At 39.8% G+C, this 23,349-nt stretch overlaps 1 protein-coding gene across 1 annotated transcript; it reads left to right on the top strand.

The window, feature by feature from the left end:
- The first annotated feature begins 1,512 nt into the window (after positions 1–1,512).
- On the top strand, positions 1,513–20,785 carry LOC141718361 (uncharacterized). The gene is made up of 4 exons (XM_074520745.1): positions 1,513–1,916; positions 2,752–3,134; positions 3,216–3,720; positions 20,610–20,785. Exons 1-4 carry the CDS (start codon positions 1,673–1,675, stop codon positions 20,783–20,785), a joined length of 1,308 nt encoding a protein of 435 aa, XP_074376846.1. The 5' UTR covers positions 1,513–1,672.
- The last annotated feature ends 2,564 nt before the right edge of the window (positions 20,786–23,349 follow it).

Here is a 23,349-nt window from a genome sequence, read left to right as displayed (position 1 = left end):
CTGAGTATCATATATCTTTTTATTAGGCCTAGCAGCCCACAGTTTGTACAATTAATGCAGTATTTAATTATACAATCATAATTTATTTATCCCTATCATTTGCCCCCCAACTTTTGGGAAACATTGATTAGGTTTCGCAGAAGTTAGGTCTATTCATTCCCTTACAGGGTTTCGTTTTTGTGTAAAGTGTGGAGCGACCTACACATTTACAATGAATCTTTCTTTTATTCAGAAATTATCTTAATTTCCAGGAATTTTTCCCTAATTTTCTGGGATTTTCCCTAATTTCTGGATTTTTCCCTTAATTTCTGGGATTTATCCTAATTTTCTGGGATTTTTCCCTAATTTCTGGATTTTTCCCTAATTTTCTGGGATTTATCCTTAATTTCTGGATTTTTCCCTAATTTTCTGGGATTTATCCTTAATTTCTGGATTTTTTCCCTAATTTCCGGGATTTTTCCCTAATTTCCTGGGATTTTTCCCTAATTTCTGGATTTTTCCCTAATTTTCTGGGATTTATCCTTAATTTCTGGATTTTTTCCCTAATTTTCTGGGATTTATCCTTAATTTCTGGATTTTTTCCCTAATTTCTGGGATTTATCCTTTATTTTCTGGATTTATTCCTTATTTCTGAAAATATTAACATTTTTCAGAAATTATTTTAAGGAATTTCCTTATTTTTTTATAATTTTCCAGGATTTTTTCTTCCTTTTCTTTTTTTTTTTTATACAATTTTCGACCAGGAATCCATTCGACCAGGATCCTGGTCGAATTAGCCTTCAGATTGCCCTGGTCGACAGGGTTTCGAGCAGAATGCTTTCGACCTCAATTCCTGGTCGAATTTCGGTCAGGATTTTCACCCCCTTTTTTCCTTTTTTTTTTTTTTTTTTTGTCGACTAGGAATTTTTGTCCCTTTCGGTCAGGATTCCTGTGTTTCTGACCGAATTAACCATCTTTCTTGCCTTGGTCGAAGCTATTTCGAGCAGGATTGGTTCGGCCAGGATTCCTTCGTATTTCTTGGTCGAATGGGTCTAAATCCTGATCGAATTAAGTCTGGTTTTGAGCCTTGATCGAATTCTATTCGACCTTAAGCATTTCGATCAGGAATTCTTTTGATTTCTGGTTGAGCTGGGTCAAGAAGCAGGGTTAAAAACTATTCCGGTATTTTCGACCAAGAATTTTGGTCAGAATTCTTTTTCTTGACCGAATTAGCCCCTTTTTTCAGCCTTGGTCGAAGGAAATTCGACCTCAATGCATTCAGCTAGGATCTTGGTGCAAGTCCTCCTCGAATGGGGTCAAGAGTTCAGAATATATTTGTTTTGACCTTGACCCATTTGACCTGGGCCCTTAATTTGGGCTGAATTTTCTGGGACCAACCCTTCAATGGGTTTTTAGTTGATTGGGCCCCTCCCTTATTGGGCTAACTTTTGTTTTTAACTGGGCCTAATATAAAGGCCTTTTTACCTGGGCTTTTTAAACACTTTGGGCCCTTAACTGGGCTTGATTTTTTCAAGGTTTTTCTAGAATTGGGCCTTATTTCTGAGCCCAAATTCCAGGTTCTTCTAAGGTTTTTCTGGATTCTTCCAGAATCTTTTTAAAAATTAAAATTTTTCACTTGGTTTTTCCAGGAATTTCCAGGATAATTCCAGAACCTTCTCTTTGTTGGGCCCAAATGGGCTTTTTAAGGCCCAAATCACCTCTTCTTTGGCTATATAAAGGTGGGTGGGGGGAGTGTTCCTACTCACACTCTTCACTCCTCATTTCACACATTTCTTCCAACTTCCTACTCTCTCTCAACCTTCCTCCCCTAGTTTTCAGCCTCCTTCCTTTCAAAGTTTCCAGGCTTTTCCCAGCTTTACTAATGGCTGACAAGAGTTCTGAGAGGGCGGCCAAGATAGCCTCTGCTTCAAAACGAGGTAAGGATATCGAGATCCGCTCTTCATATATGTCTTTAATTGATATGATTAACACTAGGGGGGATGAATATCCCTCCACTGCACATCTCGACTCTTTTAATCATTGTAATACTTGGCACAACATAGATTTCAATAAACTAAATGCTCGTTATAACGTCCTTCCTCCTCTTAGATTAGTTCCAGTCTCTGGTGGTGATCATACTTGCCACTGGAGACCCGATACTCTCTTCATTTACACAGATGCCCTTAATGCTGGGCTTAGGTTTCCTTTTCACCCCTTTATTCCTCATCTTTTGGCTGATTTACAAATCAACCCGTGTCAGCTTCCTCCAAACGCCTGGAGGAACATTCTATGTTTTATGGTCTGCTGTCTTAGGGAGGGCTTTCCTCTTTCTGTAGCTGTTTTTAGGAAAGTCTTTCAGTGTTACAATAGTTCTTCCAATATCTGTGGCTGGGTCTATGTCAAGCAAAGGCCCAAAAGCAAACATATCTTTAACAGCGCCTCTATTCCTGATAATAATCAAAATTGGAGGAATAGTTTCGTTGGGTTACGTTGGGAGAATGGTGACTGGGGCACACTTTTTCGATCTTCCTTCGGGAAGGTCAGTGATGGTAGCCTCAAATCCATTCACTTAACTCCTGAAGAAACTATTATTTATAATGGGCTTACTCAGGATGATGGCACCACCACCAGCTGGACTCTCTTAGAGGAGTTTTCCCTGATTCATGTGGGACTATCCTCTGTTTCTCAACAGGGTATTTTTCTTCCCTTCTCAATTTTACTTCATTTCATGCATTATTAACATCACTTATTTTGTCCTTTGCTTTGTTTCAGCTGCTAAGGAGATTAACGAGGACAATGTTCCTTTGGTTGAGGAAACAGCTAGGATGAAGAAAGCTCGGCTCGCAGGCCTAGACACCCGGGGAAAGGCCACGGAGCCTATCTTTTTGAAGAAGCACAAAGAGCCTATAGGGGAGGTTTCAACTGAAGGAGCTGGAGGCCATGGTACTCCTATCACTGCTGCTGCCCCTACTGCTGCTGCCACAGGCGCCTTTCAGCCTCTCTGGGGATTCTGCCGAGGGGACACCGTAGTTGGTTCCACGAAACATGCTTGGGATTGGTCCTACCATAGCGTGACTCCCAAGGATTTTACTGATGTGGTGGCCACCCCTGATCTTGAGAGGATTAAGCTCATGGGAGCTCAGTCTCTGGCTTCGGTATGCCTTCTCTTTTTTAAACTTATTTTTCATTCTTGTAGCACTTTCTTGCCTTATACTTTGTTAATTGCTTTGTTCCAGTCTAACGCCTACTTTCAAGGCGCTGTGAGGCAAGCCGAATCGTGGAAGCGGGCTTCTGATAAGGCCGATAATGCCCTCAGGAGGCAACAGAAGAAGTACGCTACCCTGGAGAAGAAGCTCAAGCGCAAGGAGGAAGAACTCGGAGAGTCTAACGCCGAGCTGGTGGTACTTCGGGCGGAGAAGGATAAAGCTATAGACAACTATCTGGACTCGGAGGAGTTTGCCCAATCCATGAGGATTAGGGATGATTCAGTCTTTCCTGGGTTTTTTAGGACTGGTTGGGACACGGCCCTTGGGACCGTGAACGAGGCTTGTCCTGATATTAACCCGGCGGACTATATCTGCCCTGATGACGAGGCTTTGCTACAGAGGTTTCGTACCCGAGTAGTTGTCTCGGACCATGTTCCTCAGGATCCACTCCTTCCTCCTCCCGAGTCTTCTTCCAGACCTGCTGAGGACGACAGCTCTTCCTCCTCCTCCGAGACGAAAGAGACATCCAGCGAGAGTGGAGAGGACGATGATATGGATGCCGAGGGTACTTCAGCTCCTTAGAGCTTTTTCAGCCCTGCGTGGCTTGTTTTTTTTTATTTTCGAGACTTTATTTATCGAACTTTTGTAACATCTATCAGATCTATTTCATTTATCACCTTTTATGCTTGCATCCATGCATTTGATTTTTATTTGTTAGGCCACAAACATACTTTGAAGAACTCATGAATTTCATAAAATTGTCTGGGATTCGTCCCTTACACAAGTCTTAATAAACTTCGTAATAAAACTAAAACATATAAATCCTAAGCAAGCAAAGCTTCAAGGTGCTTTTCAACCTACTCGCCATCCTGACGAGTGAGAATCGTATCCGGCTTCCCTACACATAGTAAACCTTCAGGTTTTGTGCATGCCAAGTTCTCGGGACTTCAAAACCATCCATAGTCTCTAGCTTGTAGGTTCCTCTACCTTGAACACTCTTGACTCTGTACGGCCCTTCCCAATTCGGGGCAAGCTTCCCTTTTTGTCCTACACCAGATGCTTCTATCTTCCTCAAGATTAGATCGCCTTGTTTAAAAAACCTTTCTTTAACCCTTAGGTTGTAGTAGAATGAAGCTTTTTTCTGATATTCTACTATCTTTGCATGTGCTTTATCTCGCACTTCATCAATTAAATCCAGGGCTAATCTCTGCCCTTCCTCATTTTCTTTCTCATCGAAAGCCTGAATCCTTGGAGAGGAATGTGATATCTCCACGGGAACTACTGCTTCCGCCCCATATGCCAACATGAAAGGAGTTGCATCTGTCGTGACTCTACAAGTAGTCCTGTAGGCCCATAATATTGGAAGTATCTCATCTACCAAATTATTTCTTGACTTCTCGATCCTCTTCTTTAGTCCATCCAGGATTATCCGATTTACTACCTCTGCTTGTCCATTGGCTTGCGGGTGAGCCACAGAGGTGAATCGTAACTCAATTTCATTTTCTTCACAATACTTCTTGAATTCCTCATTGTTGAATTGTGTTCCATTGTCAGTGACAAGGATACGGGGAATTCCATATCGGCACATAATGTTTTCCCACAGGAATTGTGCAACCTGCTTAGTAGTGATTTTGGCCAAGGGTTTGGCTTCGATCCACTTGGTGAAATAATCAATGGCTACAATCAGAAATTTCCTTTGTGCCGTGGCCATAGGAAAAGGCCCTAGAATATCCATCCCCCACATGGCAAAGGGAATAGGCGAGTTGATAGAGGTCAGCATCTCAGGGGGTTGTCTAACAATTGGTGCATGCTTCTGACAGCGGTCACACTTCTTTACATATTCTTTGGCATCAGCCATCATTTCTGGCCAATAGAAGCCTAAACGAGTTATCTTATGAGCCAAGGCCCTGCCCCCCAAGTGTTGTCCACAAATACCTTCATGCACTTCTTCAAGAGCCAAGCGTGCCTCATCGGGCCTGAGACACCTCAAGTAGGGAACCACGAAAGATCTTTTGTAAAGAATCCCATCTATCAAAGAGTATCTTAGTGCCCGAACAGTTAACTTCCGTGCTTCAGTTGCATCACTTGGCAACCAACCGGTCTGAATGTGAGCCTTGATGGGATCAATCCATGACGTCCCCAAGCCTATGGGAGCCACTAGCTTAACATCTATGCTCCGTGTCTTCAAAACACGGAAGTACACACTTCCTGAACTTTCTTCATTCTCAGACGAAACGAACTTTGATAGCGCATCTGCCTTAACATTTTCTTCCCTTGGAATGTGTTCAACATGGCATTCATTAAATTGGGTCATCACAGCCCTTACTAGGCGGACATACTTAGCCATCGTATCATCCCTTGCCTCAAATTCTCCCTTTACCTGGGATATGATCAGCTTCGAGTCTCCACAGACCTTTAAGTTTTTGACTCTAAGTTTCCCAGCTAGACCAAGGCCAGCTATCAGGGCTTCATACTCTGCCTCATTGTTTGTGGTTGGAAAATCTAACTTCATAGCATACTCAATTAAGAACCCATCAGGGCTTTGCAAAACCAACCCTGCTCCACTGAAATTTGTTTTTGATGCTCCATCAAAATAGAGAACCCAATATTCTTTCTCCTTGTCATTCTTCTCCCTGTCCCCATTGTCGACTCTCTTGTCTTGAGGTATGGTATCTTCCTGCCCCCCGACTTCTTGGTTGGGTATGGTACATTCCACCACGAAGTCAGCTAGTGCCTGGGCTTTTATGGCCGTACGTGGCTTATACTTGAGATCGAACTCTCCCAACTCTATTGCCCACTTAATCAGTCTCCCACTTGCCTTGGGACTGTGAATGATATTTCTCAGTGGCTGATTTGTTAGCACTTCAATTTGGTGAGCTTGAAAATAAGGACGCAGCTTTCTTGAAGCCATTACCAAGGCTAAAGCGAATTTCTCAATGGCTGAATAATTCAACTCAGCACCATGCAAAATTTTGCTGACATAGTATACGGGTTTCTGGACTTTCAGTTCCTCCTTAACCAACACCGCGCTCAAGGCGCTCTCTGAAACAGCCAAGTACAAGAATAAAACTTCATTCAGAACTGGCTTGGCCAACAACGGGGCCTGGCCCATATACTTCTTTAACTCTTCAAATGCCTTCTGATTTTCCTCACTCCATACGAAGTCTTTGATGTTCTTTAGTGACTTGAAAAATGACAAGCACTTGTCTCCTGACTTGGAGATGAATCGTCCTAACGCAACAACCCTTCCTGTAAGCTTTTGAACATCCTTAACAGTTTTTGGTGGTTCCATGTCCAGGATTGCCTTTATCTTATCCGGGTTAGCCTCAATTCCCCTCTTTGAGACCATCAGTCCCAAGAATTTTCCAGATCCTACTCCGAAAGCACACTTCGTAGGATTCAACATCATCTTGTGGTACCTCAGGACCTCAAAAGCTTCCCTTAAATGGGCTATATGATCAGTCTTTACTAGACTCTTGACTAACATGTCATCAACATAGACTTCCATAGTCTTACCAATAAGATCCTTAAAAATTCTATTCACCAACCTTTGATAGGTGGCTCCTGCATTCTTGAGACCAAACGCCATAATAAGATAACAATAAACACCAAAGTCAGTGATAAATGATACCTTTGGAATGTCATCCTTATGCATTTTGATCTGGTTGTATCCGCTAAACCCATCCATGAAACTCAGCATCTCATGTCCAGCGGTGGCATCAATCAAGGTATCAATTCTAGGCAGCGGAAAACAGTCTTTGGGGCATGCATCATTCGGATCGGTGAAGTCTATACACATCCTCCACTTTCCATTAGCCTTCTTCACCATTACAGGGTTTGCTAACCACTCCGGAAATTGAATCTCCTCAATGAAACCAGCCTCTAAGAGTTTTTCCACTTCCTGCCTTATAGCCTCTTGTCTTTCCGGGGCAAAATTTCTTTTCTTTTGTTTCACTGTCTTCCGGCTTGGATCCACGTTTAGCTTGTGAGTAATTAACTCCGGGTCTATGCCTGGCATATCAGCTGCTGACCATGCAAACACATCACTATTTTCTTGCAAAAATTTCACTAACTTCCCTCTAAGGGGCTCCTCTAATGTGGCTCCAATAAAAGTCATCCTCTCAGGATTCTTGGGATCTAAAGGAACCGAAACCAATTCTTCTGCTGGCCTTCCTCTATTCTCATCATTTTCTCGAACATCCATATCTTCAATAGGAAGAACCTGCCCCCCGACTCCATCTGCCCTCAAAGAGGCCACATAACAGCTTCTAGCCATTTTTTGATCTCCTCTCTCTTCTCCAATCCCGTTTCGGGTGGGAAACTTCATGACTGAATGGTAGGAAGAGGGGACTGCCTTGAAGGCATGTATCCCTGTTCTCCCCATGATAGCATTATAAGTTGAACTAGCCTTTACCACCACAAAATCCAGCATCTGCGTTGCTTGCCTTGGCTCCGTACCTATGGTGGTTGGCAATTTAATTATCCCTTCCACAGGACATTCTACTCCAGCAAATCCATATATCGGCATGTCGGTTGGTGTCAACTGGGAGTCGTTATACCCCATCCTTAGAAAGGTGTCGTAGAGCAAGATATCCACAGAAGCACCATTATCCACAAGGACCCTCTTAACCGGGCTATTTCCTATTATCGGCGTTATGACCAGCGGGTCGTCATGGGGAAACTTCACACCCTCTAGGTCGGAATCATCAAAAGCCAATGTTACTTCTGTCCAGCCCCTCTTCGGGGCTTCTCCAACAATATGCATAACCTCTCTAGTATATGCCTTTCTGGAATTTTTGGACAATCCAGCAGCAGTTGGACCTCCAAAGATCGTGTTTATCACAGGCCCTCGAGGTCTCGGCCCTCCATAAATGGTGTTTATAACTGGTCCTCTAGGTTGGGGATCCCGCCCCTGATCATCTTGGTCCCTCCTACGATCTTCAAAGTTCTTCCTTCCATTATTATTTCTGTCTCCTCCATCTCCAGTATACTTGTTCAATCTTCCTTTTCGAATCAAAAACTCAATTTCATCTTTCAACTGCCTACACTCATCGGTGTCATGGCCAACATCTTTGTGAAACCTACAATACTTGCCCTTATCTAGCTTGGCAGGATCAGCCTTTAAGGGCTTAGGCCAGCGAATATCTCTGTCTTTCTCAATCTCCATCAAAATCTGACTTCTGGGAGCATTCAACTTAGCGTATTCAGTGAACTTTTGCCCAGGTCCTCCCTTCTTGGGGGTTGAATCAGGGTTTTGTTCGGTTCTAGGATATTTGTCCTTAGCGATATACTCCAAATCAGTTTTTCGTTTCTTGCCTCCAGTGGGCTCATTACTTACTACGGTCTTCCTCATACTTTCTTCAACCTTGATATACTTCCCTGCCCTCTCTTGGAGCTGCAACATGCTCTCAGGGGGTCGTTTGGCCAAAGACATCTTGAAAAACTCATCCCTAGTTCCTTGTTGCAGTGCTATCATGGCTACCTTATCATCAAGGTCTGGGACTTTTAAAGCCTCCTTTGTAAAACGATTCAGGTAATCTCTTAAGGATTCCTTAGCTCCCTGCACAAGACTCATAAGAGATGCTGAACTTTTCTCATGGACTCTTCCACTGATGAATTGCTTAATAAAAGCCTGACTTAATTCTCTGAACGATCCAATAGAATTTGGGGGCAGGCGACTGTACCATCTTTGAGCCATACCCGACAGGGTTTGAGGGAAGGCCCGACACTTTATAGCATCATTCACGGGTTGCAGCAGCAGTGCATTAGAGAATGTCCTAACATGATTAGCGGGGTCTCCCGTGCCATCATAGGCTTTGATAGTAGGCATCTTGAATTTCCTTGAGATATGGGCATTCATTATCTCTTCTGTGAAGGGTGGAGTTGGATCGTCAGGATCTCCAAGGGGAAGGAGATTGCTTGGATCAGTTCTTGGGACAGCAGCCCTTCTTCTTACCGGACCATCCAGGTCTATGATAGGAGGAGGATTTCTCCCCCTAGGAGGTATGTGGGGTCTGGTGGCTTGGTGAGCCTCCAAATCACACCTCAGCCTTTGGATTTCAGCCTCATGAGCCCTGATCTTTTCCTGCACTTCTTGGGGATTCGCCCATGGGGTGCTTTGGGGGCGTTGCCTTCCATCGGCCATTGGCTCTTTTCCAGGACGCCTCCTTCTCGGGGCCACTTCATCATCCGAAGATTCGGAGTCTCTCTCAGTGTATGGACCAGAAAATTCCCGATCCTCAGGGATAGAATCCAAACCTCGTATATAGGGGGGCGACCGCCCTCGTGCTTCGCTTCGCCCAGCATATCCGCTTCCTCCAACCTCAGGGTGAAGGGGCATCCCATAAGGGGGGTTAGTAGTAACAATAGTTGAATATTCATACCCGACGGGTCGAGAATTCACAGGTATATGTATTTGTTGAACTTGAGGATTCGTACCTTGAATAGTCGGGGGAGTTGTCCCTTGTGGCTGAGGATGAGTTGCCCCTGTCTGGGCTTCCCCCTGAGTAGATGCATAAGTTGAATGGGGAGGAACCTCCACGGTTGATGAAATCACCTGGGTTGTCTCTAATGGTGTTCCTTCCTCTAGAGCTCCAATTGTTCTCCGTGTTCTCGCCATGGTTGTTGTTGTTTTCCCACAGACGGCGCCAAATGTTATGGATAAAAAACTAAGGTTATTACTTGCTGTATTTAATACTAAGATTCGGGAGCTCAAGGCCTTTAATGGCTGCTCTCGTACTTCGTAGCTTAATTCTGCCTTTACGAGATGCCTACGTATCTCTGTGAATTAGAGAATCAAGCCAAAAAACGTAGTTCTGATTGGTGGGGGTGAGACCCCTTATATAGGTGTTGGGAGTCCTTGAATTGGACTTGGTATAGGAGACTTGGTGGGCAAGTCTCATAATTAGAATGGACTTTGGAGTCCTAGGTAGTAGGAAACTGATTCCTTATCCTTTTAGGTCCCCTTGAGGCTAATCTCCAAGGATTTATATCCTTATCGGGACTCTTTTCAACATCTGATTTGTCCCTTATTAATTAATTACGAATTTAATTAATAATCAGGGCTTTTGGGCCTTTTTTATTCCATCAGGCCGGATCTGGTCCATCAGGCTTAACCTTTCTGGTCTGAGTATCATATATCTTTTTATTGGGCCTAGCAGCCCACAGTTTGTACAATTAATGCAGTATTTAATTATACAATCATAATTTATTTATCCCTATCACCGGGAGTCGATGCTCCCGAGTATAATATATATATTTATATATATATATATGAATAGTTTTTAAAATTATGAATCAAATAAGGTTTATTCGATAACTTTATTTTATTAATGAATATTATTTTGAATATTCATTCGAGGACATATGACTCCGTTTATTTTATTAATGAATATTATTTTGAATATTCATTCGAGGGCTTATGATCCCGTTTATTTTATTATTGAATATTATTTTGAATATTCATTTGAGGACATATGACTCCGCTTAATTTATTAATGAATATTATTTTGAATATTCATTCGAGGACTTATGACTCCGATTATTTACTAATTATTATTCTTAATTTTATTAAAGAATAATGTGTCGATAATCAAACTCACTTTTGATTATTCAAATAAAGATAGTACTTTCGTATAAGTATATCTTTGGTTATTTAATATACATTGCAAGTATAAGTTTTAAAACTTCTACTTCAATTATTTTTATAAAGATTATTCTTTATGGGAATATTATTTAAATAATAATATTTAGATATTTTCTAATATATTGGGACTAATTTATTTCATTAAATCAGTATTACTCCAAACACTCTTTAAAGTGTTTTCGAGTCTTCAAAATGATTTTTAAAGGTTAGGGCGGATCCCAAAACTCATTTTTATATTTAAGATCTTCCTTTTTAAAGGGGATTTAAATATTCGCTCAAAACCTGAGGGATCCGGCTCTGTGGGGTAGTTCATATTCGCAACAAGGTTGCTATTTTGATAAAAAGAGTTTTTGATTACTTACCCAACACTCGGGAAGTAAAATTCTTGGAACAAGTTAATCCATTAACAGGCATCGCCTGGGAAATATTGGTGAGTTTTCCTTTCCAACTAGATACGACTTCTTGGTGGAGCCGTATCAACAAGTTTCTACTTGGGGAAAGTGGGGACGAGCTTTACGTTTCAGAGTCATGGATATCATCTGAACTAGGAGTGGCGTTAGTGGTCGAGTGGCGCCGGCCCAGCCTAATTATATTGGCCCAAATGGCCTGGAAGTTCCGCTAAGATGGTCCATTCCTTAGGAGTCCAGTGTTCGGTTGACAAGTAAATCCGACAGGTTCTCCTCTACATGTAAAAAATGGTGGGGTTGTACTACTGCGACTGATCATCGTAAGTGGTCTTCCTGGCGCGACAAACTCCCTGTAAGGCATATGTCATAGCCTATTTGTTTATTCGAGGATTTAACTCAACTCAAATAAGAATGTAACAAGTAAATAATGGATCTACCGTCAAAGAGATCTCATAAAGTAACATCTGTCAAAGGATTCAGAAACAAGGTTCATCTACAGACTTGAGGAATTAATTCACTGGAAGAAGTTTAAGAAATTGTTCAAGCCTCAGTGATATAAATCAAGATTGTGGATTTAATCAAGTGACAGAGATCTCGTCAGGGTATCAATTAATTACAGGGATTTAATCTGAAATCAAAGTAAAGACATGAAGAAACGTCACGGAAGTTAGTCACTCATGAACCAGACAGTACATCGAGTGTCAACATTGAAGTGGTGGAATTGATTAATAATTCTCAGTGATTTTCAGAAGATTTTCAGAAGAATGGTTGCTGCTCAGGATTAGTATTAATTCTCTATTAATTAATTAAGTCATATAATTTAATTAAGAAAATAAATTATATCTGCAAAGATTAATTTATTTATTAATTGAATTAATTGATTAATTAATTTAGAATTAATATTAAGAATTTTCAGAAGTTTAATTTGGATTAAAAACAGTCTTAAATCAGCAAGACAATTGAAAATGAACTAGCATGACAATCTGGATTGTCATACCGATTGTCATGCCAAGTCATTTCAATTGTCATACCGAAAGTTACACTGGGAGGAGGATTGTCTTGCCAGTTCATTCTGATTGTCTTGCTAGTTCAATCAATAGTCTCACCGAAAGTATTGCTAGCTCAATGGATTATCTTGCTGAGCTAAAAGGATTGTTTTGCCAATTAAATCAAAGGTTGATTGATTACAAAAGCAACGGAAGCAATAGAACAAAACATTATTTCAAAAAAAAACAACTCAAGAACAAAAATAAAAAGCAGTCGACCAATATATCATCTTTTCATCTGCATATTTCAAGATCATAATTTCTAGTTTGTAAAGTTAAATCCAAACCACTAGAAATCTTTATCTTGTTCTTGTGTAACTATCTAGCGGATCAAAATCCCTAGAACTTAATCTCAAATTGCTTTTAGCATTTGATTCTTTTTATTGTAAAAATAGAAAAAGTTCATGTCGAATTTATTTTAGATTTGTGATAATTAATTTGAGATTAATCCCTTGTAATCGATACCGTTGTTGTAACACCTTTCAAGTTTAATAATATTTTTATTTAACTTGAATTTTGTTTCAATTTTTATTCCGCACTAAATTCGATTAAACGGTATAGTTTGTATTCAACCCCCCTTCTACAAACACATTGGGACCTAACAATTGGTATCAGAGCCTTCTGATTAACGAACAAATCAAGATCCAAGACTTTTGTGATTTTTCAACTCCTTGAATTTTTATTTATTCAAAAATTCATAATGGCTTCACAAAAAGTTGGAACCGTTAAAATTCCACTATTTGACAAAGAAAATTATATCATGTGGAAGAAGAAGATAGTCTTGTTTTTACAAGTTGCAAATCCCAAATATCTGAACTTGTTAAAGAAGGGTCCAACAACTCCAATGGTTATTGAACCAGAGGTGATAGTAGATGATGTTGTGATTACCAAAGCTAGAACCTATCCAAAAGAGCCTGAGGATTTTTCTCCTGCTGAAAAAGAAGAAGCCTCCTTGGATGCCAGCCTTTAGAAAATTTTAGTTGATTCCCTCGATCCCTTAATGAACAGACATGTGATGAACTGTAAAAATTCCAAACACATCTGGGAAACTATTGAGGTGATTAATGAAGGTACAGAAGAAGTTAGGGAGAACAAGTTGGAGATCCTAACCTCTGAGTATGAACATTTTAAATCAAATCCAGGAGAAGGAATTACTGAAGTGTTTGAAAGGTACAATGCGTTGATCAACAACCTAAACATAAATGGGAAATATTATTCAATCAGGGAGGTCAACAAAAAGTTCCTTTTAACACTGCCAACTCATCTTGAACATAGAATCACTGCCATTAGAGAAGCTAGAGATCTGAGTGAGATTTCTTTGGATAGACTCTATGGTGTGTTGAAAACCTATGAGTTGGAGCATATTCAGCAAAAGGAAGTCTATGGGAAAGATAGAATGGTCAGCACATCTACTGCTCTTATAGCTGAAGGTCAACAACAACAACAATCTCAACAGTCGGAGAGAATGGTGCAGTTTTCCAAGGCTGAGGAAAATGTGATAGTAGCAGAATATGATCCTCCTACTAAAAATCAATCCAGTGATGATTTTTATTCCTTGGAAGAGCTGGAGCAATTGGAAGATGAGTCAATGTCCCAAATTGTCAAGAGATTCTGCAATGTCAGATTCAAGAGAAATCCCAAGTTCAAGTACAAGTCCAACTACAACAGATTCCAGACAGGTGGATCTTCATCCTCTAACACCAGTAGTGGTGGATACAAAATAGGGATGGTTGATCGGAGCACCATTAGATGCTATAACTGCAATGAGTTGGGACACTTTGCCACAGAATGCAGGAAGCCAAAGCAAGTAAGGAAGAACTCTTATGATTCAAATCAGAAGAGTAACTCTGAAAGGGCTTACCTGGCAAAGGGAAGAAGCTGGGATGATACTAATAGTGAAGATGAAGAAGATGATAATCTTGCTCTTATGGCTATTGATGGAAAAGCTTCATCGTCAAGAAAAGAGGTAAAATATACTGATGCTGAATTAGTTTATCATCTAGGAGGTAACTTAGATTGTGCTCGTCGTGATAATGAACTATTAAGTTTACAGATCAAAGACCTTGAGAAAGAGGTCAATGAATTAAGACTTGTGCACATTAATCAAGACAAGTTAAAAGAACAAGTATCTTTTCTAGAGAATAGAGTTGCCTGTTATAGAAAACTCGAAACTATTCTCAAAGACAAGATCACCGGTCTTGAGACTAAGGTTAGAGCCTACTTCAATTCTTGTTCGAAGGCTAAAGAGTTCTACAGTAAGCAAGCTGTTAATCAAACATCTGGAATAGGTTATGATTACAATGTTGCTATTGGAGAATTAGGCATAAACTCCCCTCCTCATGTATGTGCTAAAGGGAGGGAAGTACCACATGTGCTTAAGGGTGTTGATGAACCCCTCTATAAAGCATCAATTGCTGAACCATTTGATGCGACCTCTTCTATTATTCAAGAAGAAATACGTGCTGAAGATCATGCTAATGAGAAGGTTGTTTCCAAGTCAAGTGTGTCGAAACTTCCAGTCAAAGTTATGAAAGCAACTGAGACTAACTCAGACACACATGAGTTGGATAACAAAAATGACATATCTACCATGCATAAATTGCCTGCTGTTAATATCTCTTATAAAGCATGTGGTGTTTCTAATTATATGTCTTGTGCTTTTAATATGATGTATGCTTATTTTAATGGTAAGCATGTTTCTAATGATAAGACTACTCCTCGTCAGCATGTGAATAATAAGAAGAATGATAGGTCTGAGACTGCTAGTCCTTCTAAGGCTAGAAAGGAGATATTTGTGCCTAAGCTTAAACAGAAATTTGTTAAGGCTGTTTACAAGGTCAAATGTTCAGTCATTGAGAAAGTTGAGACCATTAAAATTAAAAATGTTGTTTTGCCTGACAAAGGAAAATTCTACAAGTATGCCGGGCCCAACCAAGTTTGGGTTCCGAAGAAGGTCTAATCCATTTGTAGTGCAGGGTATTAAACAGGTGGAACCGGTAGTGTGGATTCTTGATAGTGGATCATCAAGACATATGACCGGAGATAGAGCCCTACTATCAAATGTGGATTGAGAAAGCTGGCCCCCTGGTTACCTTTGGAGATAACAGCAAAGGTTTATCTGAGGGATATGGCTGTTTGCAAGTTGGATATGTTATCAGTGAAATTTTGTATAGTGTGCTAGGTTATTATCAGGAAGCAGTATCTAACATATAGCACCAGTGACGAGACTTGAGAATATTACGATATATCAGGCACCTGATGCACATTACACTTGGAATTGGACTCTAGTAAGATGTGTACAAGTGTACTCCTGGTTGGTGAGTCAAAAGAGGAAGTCAATGCACCTTAGTTCATGGACTTTGCAGTTGCAGATCTATTGGACTATGCAATCTCTTCTTCACAATCTCACTTCAGGTTGGTATGAACTAGTGTACTGCTCAAGTAATCGTCATATTTATAACTCTCTAATCACTAGGCACAATCATATTGTTTTATATGTGCAGTGAGTTTTAGGAGTAAATCAAACTTCTTTCTACATTAGTGATTTCTTATTTCATGTAAAATCTTTTGAAATCACTATTGTACATCATTACTCTCAAAAGATTAAATGTATAATTTTCATTCATTATAGATCTTAAGTACATTTTATCTCTCTATTGCCATATGTTCTGTGATACAGTTTCAGTCTCCAATGACTTTCTTTCATTGACAGTCATGAGGTTGAAAACCCATAATTTCTATTCCAGACTGTAAAGACAAACACAGAAACAGAACCAACCAGCACTATCTTACCACTAAATGTAGTATGAATGAGCGTGAGGGAGATAGTGCCTTAGTGCACCACATAAGGAAGGTTCTGTAGTCGACCCAGTAGCTCTGTCTCCTACATAGATGAATAGTATTTAAACCGAGACAACTGCTAGCCCTATACATCTTCTCAAAAAGATGTAATGGCTGAAAAGGCTCAAAAACAATTACTAGATTCATTCTCTCAAAAGGGTGTGTCTATTGAAATTTGCCTGTCGGCCATGGTATCCGATGTAGTGTCACCACTTCAAACATAAACAATTCTTGATGCACAAGGAAAGGTTACACACACAAAGGAAGAGTTAACGGAAACAAGAGTTTCGACCATTTTAAGGTCAGATTCGATTGTTCAAGGTTCGTTAATGGACCAATTGCCTTTACAGGTGTTAGGAGAGGATACTGATCCAAAAGCCATATGTCAGTGGTCAGTGTCTACCTCCCTAGGCTTAAATCCCCTGGATGCATCTGCGGATAGTGGATCTGACATAGTGCAGATCGACAACTTTTTGACAATGATTCAGATATTACCTGAAGAGTCACAAGGAAATGTCTTCACAGACATTAGAAGGGAATCTTGATCTTTGTGCTAAATTCTTTGGATCATTGTTTACCTTCCCAGAATTCAAATCTGGAACCCTAAAAGGGATACTAGCAACTTGTAGATTATGACTCAGATTCATCTGACGAGTTTAACAAGGATGGGGATTTGCGAACTCCCATTGCACCACCTATGACCTCCTTATGGATGGCTAAGGTGATTTTCCTTGCAGGGTACAGCTGAATAATGGAGCTATGAGAGGAGTGATACACTTGTGAGAATGAGTGTAAACACGAATGGAGAGAAGAGTGAAACACATGTGAGGTACACTAAACAGAATCACATACTCAAAGTAAGGAAGAAAGAGAAACTTCTGGTTATTTCTTTTCCAACCAAGTGAAATATGAGAACTCCTTCAGACGACAGCATACATTCCTTCACTAAGGGGGAGATAAAAGCTTAAGTAATAGTTTGGAGGATTCCTCAACTAAGGGGGAGAAATAGCAGCGAGGAAGAAAAAGATCAAACATGTACACTACACCACACCATTGTTATTTGTAACTACGGATCCTATTGTACAGGAGAGGTGGTAAATGAAGGTGATCTTCTTTAATCAGTTGATTCTCATAGGGGGAGAAGCAAGACAGATATGCGCTTCTCAACAGGAAATGTGGTTGTACAAAAGAAGATGAAACTACTTGAAGATATGTTCAGTCTAGAGGAACATCTATTTGGAATCTGGAAAAGGTTAAATGTTATCCAGAACTTTTCTGCTATTTACTTTGCATTTATGTTTATATCTTTTTCTTATTTGTTAGTTGAGTTATCCTCTAGGTATTTGTGCGTTATTGTCTAACAAACAAATAGGGGGAGATTGTAAGGCATATGTCATAGCCTATTTGTTTATTCGAGGATTTAACTCAACTCAAATAAGAATGCAACAAGTAAATAGTGGATCTCCCGTCAAAGAGATCTCATAAAGTAACATTTGTCAAAGGATTCAGAAACAAGGTTCATCTACAGACTTGAGGAATTAATTTACTGGAAGAAGTTCAAGAAATTGTTCAAGCCTCAGTGATATAAATCAAGATTGTGGATTTAATCAAGTGACAGAGATCTCGTCAGGGTATCAATTAATTACAGGGATTTAATCTAAAATCAAAATCAAGACATGAAGAAACGTCACGGAAGTTAGTCACTCATGAACCAGACAGTACATCGAGTGTCAACATTGAAGTGGTGGAATTGATTCATAATTCTCAGTGATTTTCAGAAGATTTTCAGAAGAATGGTTGCTGCTCAGGATTAGTATTAATTCTCTATTAATTAATTAAGTAATATAATTTAATTAAGAAAATAAATTATATCTGCAAAGATTAATTTATTTATTAATTTAATTAATTGATTAATTAATTCAGAATTAATATTAAGAATTTTCAGAAGTTTAATTGGATTAAAAACAGTCTTAAATCAGCAAGACAATTGAAAATGAACTAGCATGACAATCTGGATTGTCGTACCGATTGTCATGCCAAGTCATTTCAATTGTCATACCGAAAGTTACACTGGGAGGAGGATTGTCTTGCCAGTTCATTCTGATTGTCTTGCTAGTTTAATCAATAGTCTCACCGAAAGTCTTGCTAGCTCAATGGATTGTCTTGCTGAGCTAAAAGGATTGTCTTGCCAATTAAATCAAAGGTTGATTGATTACAAAAGCAACAGAAGCAGCAGAACAAAACATAATTTCAAAAAAAAAACAACTCAAGAACAAAATGAAAAAGCAGCCGACCAATATATCATCTTTTCATCTGCATATTTCAAGATCATAATTTCTAGTTTGTAAAGTTAAATCCAAACCACTAGAAATCTTTATCTTGTTCTTGTGTAACTATCTAGCGGATCAAAATCCCTAGAACTTAATCTCAAATTGCTTTTAGCATTTGATTCTTTTTATTGCAAAAATTGGAAAAAGTTCATGTCGAATTTATTCTAGATTTGTGATAATTAATTTGAGATTAATCCCTTGTAATCGATACCGTTGTTGTAACACCTTTCAAGTTTAATAATATTTTTATTTAACTTGAATTTTGTTTCAATTTTTATTCCGCACTAAATTCGATTAAACTGTATAGTTTGTATTCAACCCCCCCTTCTACAAACACATTGGGACCTAACACTCCCGTAATGAGTTCATCATCCAATTGGACAATTCTGCAACACTACCCAGAGCATTTCGATCGAAAGGCTACGAATGGGTGGTTGCCGAAGCTTTGACAAAGTCAAACATTTATAATGGTGTTTCCATTGAATGAAGTATCTCGTAACTTCATTTCCTTTAAAAGTGTTTCAAAGATTGAATCTATTCAAGTTTTAACTTGTGGTCTCATCTATGGGATGACCTTTCGAAACTTATTATACTTTGAACAGTAGTAGTTCAAGTAGATTTCTAAAAATGGTATAAGTATAGTGAAGTAATTGGTAAATTCATCTTCCTTTAAGCTTATATCCAGTAAGTAATTACCTTACGCTTGATAAAGGATTCTAGTAAGTTATCCATTTAGATACTTGCATTATTGTTTACACTATATATTATCTTGCGAGCTGTAATGCTCACTCTTGCTTCATTTCTTCATCACACAACAACAGTTAGGAAAGATGGCCAGACTCAAGCAGACCCAGCGCAAGCGCGTGGGAAGCGTCCCGCGTCTTCCCGTTGATATTGTAGCTGCTATAGCTGCAGAGGTAGATCTATTGGTAGATCAGGCATTCTACTTTTGGGAACCAAATATTGTATAATTATAACTTGTGGCAGATAATGGCAATTAACTGTAAATTTATCAAGTAATCATTTTGGGTTGTAATAACTTTTAAATTGTGGATTCAAGGACTTGTACTTATTTCAATTTCATCTCTGAGACTATAACGGGTTGTGGTGTGTGTTAGTGTGGGGTCATAGCATAAGGTTATTTATTATAATTAAGTGAAGTGATATTGTGGAAAGAAAGACCATGACGACCCGGATTCCCGACCCCGGATCTGGGGGTGTTACATTTACATTTTATTTTAATTGATTATTATAGTTGGTCATGCTGACAGATACTATATGCAAATTGAGAAAAAAAATAACACAGTTGTATTTTCGCTATTATTGGTGGCAGTTCTGAATTGGATGTGTTCAATATAAATGTTATGTGTAGCCTACCAGATGTGTGTACATATGGCTATGACTTATTTGTGGTCCATGAAATAGAGTTGAAGTAATTAATATCATGACTGTTATGATTGCTTACTGATATATTCTTGATGGCTATTAGCATTGTTTTTTATTCAATAAGAAATCAGATATTTAATCATTGGCAGTTGCAGATAAGATAAAAGGTTCTCATCTTGTTTGTAGGACATACAATAAATTGAAACAGTTAACTTCTGATTTGAATTTATAATTTAGCGTGATGTATGTGAAGTGGGTTATTTTCTCCATCTGTTTTATAACAGGGCACTACCATCTGCGTTCATTTTTTAAGTTAATGAACTAATCTGTCTGTAATGTTTGTTGTGTTTGTGGTTCTTCGAAGTATATCCTACTATAACACGTAGTAATGTTATAAGTATATCATACAAATATCTCATCTAGCATATGAAATGCCGATTCTTCCCTCAACTCACAGTTCTCAATGTCCTTTGAAAGGTATATTGCAGTTGGAAATGAACCATTCGTTGCTGCTTTTAATGGAACCTTTCTTGATACAAGTTTACCTGCCCTCCAATGAAACCAGGCCCTATAGATGCTTATTTATTCAGCCTTATAGACGAGGATTCAAGAGCATTCAACTAGGTAACTTTGAAGGACATTGGGGAACTTTCTACTTTGATGGTAAACCTAAATATATCTGAAGCTTGGAGCAGCAGATAGTAGTGGTCTAGTAGCAGCAAGCAATATTCAGTATCTTCCTAAAAAATGGTGTGTAATGTCATCTGCAGCAAGTCTTGAGGATTCAGAAGTTACAGCTAGCGTAAGCTACGCTTGTGAAAATGCAGGTTGTACTAGCCTAGGATACGAAACATCTTGTGCAAATCTCGACCAACATGGGAACATTTCATTTGCTTTCAACAGTTACTACCAACAGAACAACCAGCTCGAGACTACCTGTAAATAGCATCCTTTTTTCTGACTAGACAGTTAGACTCTTGTGTGTCACTTTTGAGGCAGACGGCTGTAGCACTGTTGTAATTTTGACCAGATCAAACTATGTATTTCTCGCATTATGTATATATTTGTTTCCTTTCAGTTCAGTTCCTTAGTGACGAGATCACTGTTTTTATCATTATTATTACTGCACTTCTTATTAGAACTGTCATAAAATAATAGAATTGAGAGATACATTCTCCCCATTATAGAACTGTGCAAGGCACAATGTTGTGTATGATTGTGACCTAACGTTGAATTTCCCAATAATTTTTTTTATTATCAGTATCATGCCGCCAAGAAAGATTGGAACTAGGGCGAACCCTGGGTCTGAGGACCAGGGAAGCCATAACCAGGACGATAGGAACCAGGAACACAGTGAAGATGAAGATGAGGATTATGTTGAACAGGATGACTCCCTGTATGAAGAGGAGGAGGAAACATATGATGTTGAGGGATTTGAGACAGAGGCTGAAGAAGGAGAAACTGAGGTTGAGCAACCAGTACCAAACCCAGGCATGGATCCCATGGGCCAGTTCATGCAACTACTAAGGCAGAACTTAGAACGACAACCCAACCCACCCCCTCAAGGAAATAACAATGTTGTGGCAAACTCTTTCAGGGCTTTTAAGTCCCTTAAGCCCCCTGAGTTCCACGGATCAGCCGACCCAGTTGAGGCAAGGGCATGGTTAAAGGAAATGGAGAAATCCTTTGAGATTCTGAGTATCGATGAGGCACAGAAGACTGTATTTGCTACCTACCTTCTGAAAGGAGAGGCTAACTACTGGTGGGAGGCCAAGAAAAACATGGAGACAGATGATATTATAACCTGGGAGAGATTCAGTCAGTTGTTTCTGGGAAAATATTTCCCGAGGTTTATGGAAAACCAGATGGAGCTCAATTTCTTGGAGCTAAAGCAGAATAATTTATCTGTAGCAGAGTACGAAGCGAAATTTACTGAGTTATCAAGGTTTGTGCCGAAATTTGTGAGCACCGAGGAAAAGAAAGTTATGAGGTTTCAGCAGGGACTGAAACCGTGGATTCAGAATAGGGTGGCAATCCTTGAGCTTACTGATTATGCCACTCTGGTACAAAAGGCCATAATTGTAGAAGCCGAAAGTGAACAGATGCAAAAGGAAAGAGAGAAAAAGGGAATAAAGAGGAAAAGCATGAGCATGGGTGGAGGTTCCGCAGGAAGGAGCTTCCCAACTAGATTTAATCGAGGAGCAGTGTCCCTACCGGGAAAGAACACATGGTTTAAGCGGCCAATGAGTGTGAATGTGAGCCAGAGCGGCCAGAAGTCAAGAATGTCCTATTCCAACCAGTCTCGACCCCCATTGTCAGCCTGTAACACTTGTGGAAGGATGCATTCTGGTGAATGTAAGGGAAAGCCAGTAACCTGCTTTAAGTGTGGGCAAGTGGGCCACTATTCCCACAAATGCCCTTCGTCAGCCCCTGCCGTCATTCCAACCACCACTTGTCATCAGTGTGGACGCCCGGGTCATTGGAAGAAGGAATGCCCAATGAACAAACCAGCAGCTTCAGGAGCCAGCAGGGCTGCCTCCAATAAGCCACCTACTGCGAGGACTTTCAACATGACAGTCCACGATGCTATGAAAGACTCAGATGTGATAGCAGGTACCCTTTCTCTAAATTCAGTCAGTGCACACGTTTTATTTGATTCGGGAGCAACTAAATCTTTTATATCAAAGGACCTTGCGCGTAAGTTAAGACTTAAGGCTGAACCCTTGATAGAACCCTTACAAGTAGAAATAGCCAATCATGAAATTATTCATGTTAACCAGATTCACCCTGCCTGTGAGTTAGGCATAGGGGAGCAATCTTTTAGTGTTGATCTAATTCCTTTTAAATTAGGGGAGTTTGATGTAATTTTGGGAATGGACTGGCTATCTAGCAATGATGCTCAGATAGACTGTGAGGGGAAGAAAGTTAAGTTAAATATCCCAGGAAAGAAAGAAGTCATATTTAGAGGAAAGAGGCAGACGTAGAAATTTTTGACTATGGCCCAGGCCAGAAGGATGCTACAAAAAGGAAATGAGGCTTACCTAGCCTATGTGGTGGACACGCAGAAAGAGGTACCCAACTTACAAGATATTCCGGTAGTCAACGAATTTGAAGATGTATTCCCACAAGACCTTCCGGGATTACCACACGATAGAGTGATTGAATTTGCTATTGAGTTGGCCCCAGGGACGGCGCCAGTTTCAAAAGCACCTTACCGATTAGCCCCATTAGAAATGAAGGAATTAGCTACCCAATTGCAGGAACTTTTGGATAAGGGTATGATAAGACCCAGTGTGTCTCCGTGGGGAGCACCAGTGTTATTTGTTAAGAAGAAGGATGGAAGCATGAGGCTGTGCATCGACTATCGAGAGTTGAACAAGCTAACCATAAAGAACAGGTACCCGTTACCTAGAATAGACGATCTGTTCGACCAGCTAAAGGATGTTGTTTATTTTTCCAAGATTGACCTGAGAACTGGATATCACCAACTAAAGATTAAACCCGAAGATA

This window comes from Apium graveolens, chromosome 4 (assembly GCF_009905375.1).
Source record: "Apium graveolens cultivar Ventura chromosome 4, ASM990537v1, whole genome shotgun sequence".
Classification (NCBI taxonomy): Eukaryota; Viridiplantae; Streptophyta; class Magnoliopsida; order Apiales; family Apiaceae; genus Apium; species Apium graveolens.
The sequence above is the reverse complement of the archived record's forward strand: the minus strand, read 5'-3'. Positions and strand labels throughout refer to the sequence as shown.